Source organism: Rhagoletis pomonella, unplaced genomic scaffold (assembly GCF_013731165.1).
Source record: "Rhagoletis pomonella isolate Grant_MI unplaced genomic scaffold, Rhpom_1.0 Rhpom_scaffold_01077, whole genome shotgun sequence".
Taxonomy (NCBI): domain Eukaryota; kingdom Metazoa; phylum Arthropoda; class Insecta; order Diptera; family Tephritidae; genus Rhagoletis; species Rhagoletis pomonella.
Genome location: NW_023459631.1, coordinates 7,201 through 12,415, shown reverse-complemented (window position 1 = coordinate 12,415; position 5,215 = coordinate 7,201). Strand labels below are relative to the sequence as shown.

The window sequence follows — 5,215 nt, the reverse complement described above, 5'->3', positions numbered from 1 at the left end:
CTTCGTATTTGAAATTAAACTTTTAAATAAAGATAAATCTGAAGACGAAGAAACCAGTGATAACGATGAAGACAAAAAAAGGCAAAAGTGAAGATAAAGACGAAAATGGAGATAAAGGCGAAAATGGAGACAATGAGAAATACATAAGAATTAAGGTAACAGACATAAAGGTTACTGAAATTGATCGAATCGTAAAAGTTTATAATTATAGAAATTTATCCATGCTTATTAAGTTATCGCAACTTATCGAATTATTCAAACTGATCAATGTTTATTGAGTTGTCGAGATTGAGTATAGACACAGAAACGTAGTTGTCCAAATTTACGGATAGTTATTGAGCTATAAAAACGTGTGGGATTAACGAAATTTGTCAAGTTAAAGAAATGTATCAAGTTATCGATATTTATTGAATTATCATTATATATAGACTTAACGACATTTATCGAGGTGTCGTAATTCATGGAGTCCTTTCAACAGAGTCATCGATAATTATTGATCTACTGAAATAGGTTGGTTCAACGAATCGAAGTTTATGGAATTTTCAAAATATATCGATTTATCGAAATCTCAAGGTTCTATTAGCTTATCGATTTATCACTGCTTATCGAATTTTATCGTGTTAACAGAGTGTAACGAGTTATCAAAATGCTTAGATAGTTTTCGAAAAATGTGGAGCTGTCAAAAGTAAAAATTTATAAAGGTATCCAAAAAATTTACATTTTTGAGTTATCGAAATTTATCGAGCCCTCGAACTTCACAGTTATCGAAATTGGTCGAGTTAACGAATTTTGTTGAGTTATCGGATTTTAGTGTTCTTGAAATTCATCGAACTATCGATATGTATCAAATCATTGAAATTTATCGACAAACTTGAATGTACCGGGTCAATTCCAAGTCCTGCCGAAGTCCTGCAAAGACCTTCACAGATAAAAAATTTTAGTTACGTTTTAGTTCCAAAGCAGAAGATTTTCCGGCTGGTTAATTTGTATCGTATAAGTTTTGCTACGTGTTAAGTTAGAAAACCTCTCCAAGGCTTCTAAAACTAGAAAAACTGTCGAATTTCGACAGTAACTGGCACTCTAGTATCGATTATTATATTGATTATTATATCGACTACAATAGCGGTTATTTAATCAATAACAGTATCCATAACAATATCGATTATTTTATCGATAGCAATATCGATTATTATATCGATAAAAATATCGAGTTTTATATCGATAACAATATCGATCTTCATCCTCATCCTTTTCTTCATATTTATCTTTATTTCTGCATATTCCTCTTCACCTTTACCTTAAAGTGTTTAACATTACCTTGATCTTCGTACCATTGCAAAATAAGACAGATTTATTCCTGTTTTCTGTCCTTCTAACACTTCGCGATGTAAACACATTTTTTTTATTGCATAAGTCTGTTTATACATAGTTAAATTAGAGTTTATGTTGCAATAAAATATACCTATACATCGACGATAACTGGACCTCAAATTAATATAAATGAATTTCCAAAGATGAAATGAATCTGTGCTAAACACATCTTTATATTTTTAGGAACATAAACCGGCTTAAATTTTGTTCAAACTAATGCGGTTTGTGACTTAAGTCTTTTGTTTTAATTGGCTTCACGACCTGAAAGTATGTATTTACTACTTAGCAATTGAAAGTTACTGGCAATGCTAGTAAGTAACCTTTCTCCAGTACTCGAAATATTTTCCATTAATTGATGATTATCAAAAATAGCAGCCATTAATATGACAACAATTTAAACCAGAATATTTTTTTATATTGCTTTGGTGTAACAGTAAAATGTATTGATAATTTGTCAAATAAGCCAGATAGACAAACAGAACACCAACGGCGAAGCACGCTTGCGAATGAGCTTACGCAAATTCGAATGATTAATAAAAACTTATTAAACGATCATTTTTTAATGAGGGCTCAAAAAAAAATATTTCCGACTGCGTCATTTCAGTCATTATAAGCAATCACTCTGCCACCAAGCGCAGAATGTGGTGGAGCCAACAAATTGAAAACCCAAGAGATGCACATGGATTAAATACAAAATTTTTATATATATTCATGTGTGCATAAATACATAAATACGTACGAATTTGTGTATGATGATGTACTATACATATGTATTTACTTACAAAAAATTCTTATTACTATTATACCCTGCCGGAACAAGTGAGAAATGGCCGCACGCTAAGAAAAAAGTAACATGATTTTTTCAAATAGCCTTTTTTGGGTTTTCCATGTTAGCGATTTGCAATTTTTACATAAGTGTGTTTAATCGATCACAGAGTGATGTTGTCCAGAAATTTTTATCGAGAACTAGTTTGGCTCAACAACAAAATTTCCAAACAACGCCACATTGTAAATTGGAAAAACAAATCTGTACAAATGCACCAATCGCATGATTTGGCTTTGATTCAAACTGAGCATTTGAAAACACACTTGCATGTTATGGCTGTAGTTGAGTGCGAGATATACATACTTGCTACTATTTGTTAGCTTTCAAGAGGTTCCGGGTTCGTATGCTATTGGACGGAACATATACCTAACTTCTAACTTTTGTCGGGTTATTTTAATCACGAAAAAGCATCTGTCCAGAATGAAATCGTATCCAACGACAAAACATCTATAAAAAACTGTTTAACCCTTGGAGGTTCAGGGATTTTTTGGCGCCAACTGGTACAACTAGGTCTGAGCAGACCTACATGAGATTTGTATGGGAATACACAGGCAGGTGTCCCAAAAGTTTGTGTAAATATGTTTAATGCTAGGAAAAAGTCAGGGTGAACAATAAAAACATATTTTTATATTCTAGGTAACAATATACCCTATTTTATTTATCATAAGTAAGAAAATAAAGGTTAGGCACGACATTCAACGCACGCGTACTTGGCATGTGAACGCTGTTGACACACTGGTTTTTTGCAATACATGCAATGAAATCTAGTTTTTCGCTGCTTTTTATCCAATTTATAGCAGAGTGAGCACGATGGTCGAGTTGCAGAGGAAACGGGATGGACTGGTTGATCATCTATCGGTGGGCCTACAGCTACCTGCGAAAAAAACGTTGAACAAATGATTTTAGAACTTGAATTCAATGAATGAATACATATATGAAATGCTTACCTCTACACCGAATAACGCCATTGCCACTTTGACATGTTGAATACCTCGTACAATGGGATTCGTTGCTCTTTGTTCCATGTAAGGAACCACCAGCTGTTCTGCCAATTCCATGAGGAATACACGTCTTCGGTCGGTCCTCTTGACATGCCCCAATTTGTCATGAATGACAAATGCAGCCAAGCCCGCCAAGTCCAGCATGTTATAGAACAGAGTTAACGGCCACCGGTTTGTGCCCCGTTTGCACGTGTAACCGCTAACCATGTGATCCATGGTGTCCACTCCGGATTTATACTTATTCTAGTCCAGAATTTGAAATGGCTTCGATGAGTCGACGACGGAATTGTAATATTCGGTCGAGATGAGAACCACATTTTTTTTTCTTTTTTGGCACGTTGAGCATAGTGCGATGTTATTATTGTAGTAACCGAATACTGTACTGAATACATCTCGCTTTGGGTCCAACATCTCCTTCGGTATGCAGGCTTTGTTTTTGCGCATGGTTCCTAAATATGCCAACCGTTTTGTCACCAAAGCCGTGGCCAAATCAAAATACGAGAAGAAATTATAGGCATATATTGTTCGTTCAGAACCGACGTATTTTTCGACCAATTTAAGAACAACGTTCTCGCCTTGATTTACCGCACACGCTTCGTTTGCCTGTTTTCCAACATACACAGAGAAATTTTCGTTTTCAAATTTGTATGGGACGTTTTACTTTTAAAAACGTTTTGACCCAGGTTTTGCACCTACAATATTTATTTAAATTTTGAAAACGATAATTTTCAATTCAAATTTCAAAATCTATGTTTTTGTTTTTGATACGAACATTTTCAAATCGTTTTTAAAAACTTTTGTTTGATAATTGAATATGCGTATGTTGAAATTAATTCCTAAAATGTTTTTTCTTCATTTTAAAAATGTGCGTTTTCAAATTTGATATTCAAATTTTATTTTTATTAAATCACAACAAGTCGTTTGGTACACACATTATCAAAAATATATTGATATGTATACATCTCAAGTAGCACAAAAGTCAAAAATAGACCAAAATATTTTGTGTATTTTTTACATCGGCGTGATATACATTTTCAATATAAAAAATATGCTATTTCTAAGCGCAGTTTTTGAACAGTTTATTTCGATTCAGTGTAAAAGTTATACCGCTTGTTCGTGCATTATTTACACGTACCTTCAATTTTTTTTACTGATTTTCGGCATATATATTATGCCAGTGGTATACAAGTTTTCTTGTTTCTGGAACATAATATAAACTCCGTTGGTGTAAAATACGTATTGGTATTGGCTCAAATCATACACCATAATGGTAAAGAATTTACATCATATTCTAGCATAAATATATTTTCATGAGTGTGAAGGGTACAAAAGGATTCGAGGAATAAAATTTACTACTAATCAAATTTAAAATTAACTCAGACATACACCGAAGCTCTTTTTTAATCTGCGCGACTTGGAATTCTTTTTATAAATCTCAGCATTCCTTTTCGTAATATGCGGGCAAGAAAATCGCGCGCCTAAAAATTTATAAGGATTTAAAGATTTTTAAATAAATCCGGGAAAACTTATATTTTGAAAGCCATGAATTTTTCGCCATTATTAAATTTTTAAGAGATGCGCTGTTTAAAAAAGGTTCGAAAATACACATAAAGTGGCATAGTTGAGCCAATGTACATAATGAAATTGTTAAATTAGTTAAATAATAGTCATACAGCTTTAATATGGCGTTCAGCTGAGTTTCAGTATTAGGCTAAGTTTACAACCTAACGTATTAGCGTAGCGAGAATACATAAAAATCGCTTCTAACCAACATTTACACAGTCTTTGGTGTTTATCGCTGTGCAAGCAAATAAAAATTATGCAGTTTGTTAAAAAATGCTTTTTCACATACTTAAAGCCCAAATAAATAAAAATATACATATGTACATATTTATATAATAAATTAAACATCTCTTCTACTGCTATTATATACAATACAATATGCTTAAGTTTCGGTATAAATTGTCAAAGGGTTGTGGAAACAAAAAAAATATATTAGGGGAATCCCTATGTAGCA

At 32.8% G+C, this 5,215-nt stretch overlaps 1 protein-coding gene across 1 annotated transcript; it reads right to left on the bottom strand.

Moving 5' to 3' along the window:
• Window positions 1-2,879: 2,879 nt before the first annotated feature.
• LOC118751911 lies at window positions 2,880-3,342 on the bottom strand. The gene is made up of 2 exons (XM_036486737.1): window positions 3,145-3,342; window positions 2,880-3,071 (listed from the first exon to the last, which is right to left on the bottom strand). The coding sequence occupies exons 1-2, from the start codon at window positions 3,340-3,342 to the stop codon at window positions 2,880-2,882; spliced, it is 390 nt and encodes a 129-aa protein (XP_036342630.1).
• Window positions 3,343-5,215: the final 1,873 nt, after the last annotated feature.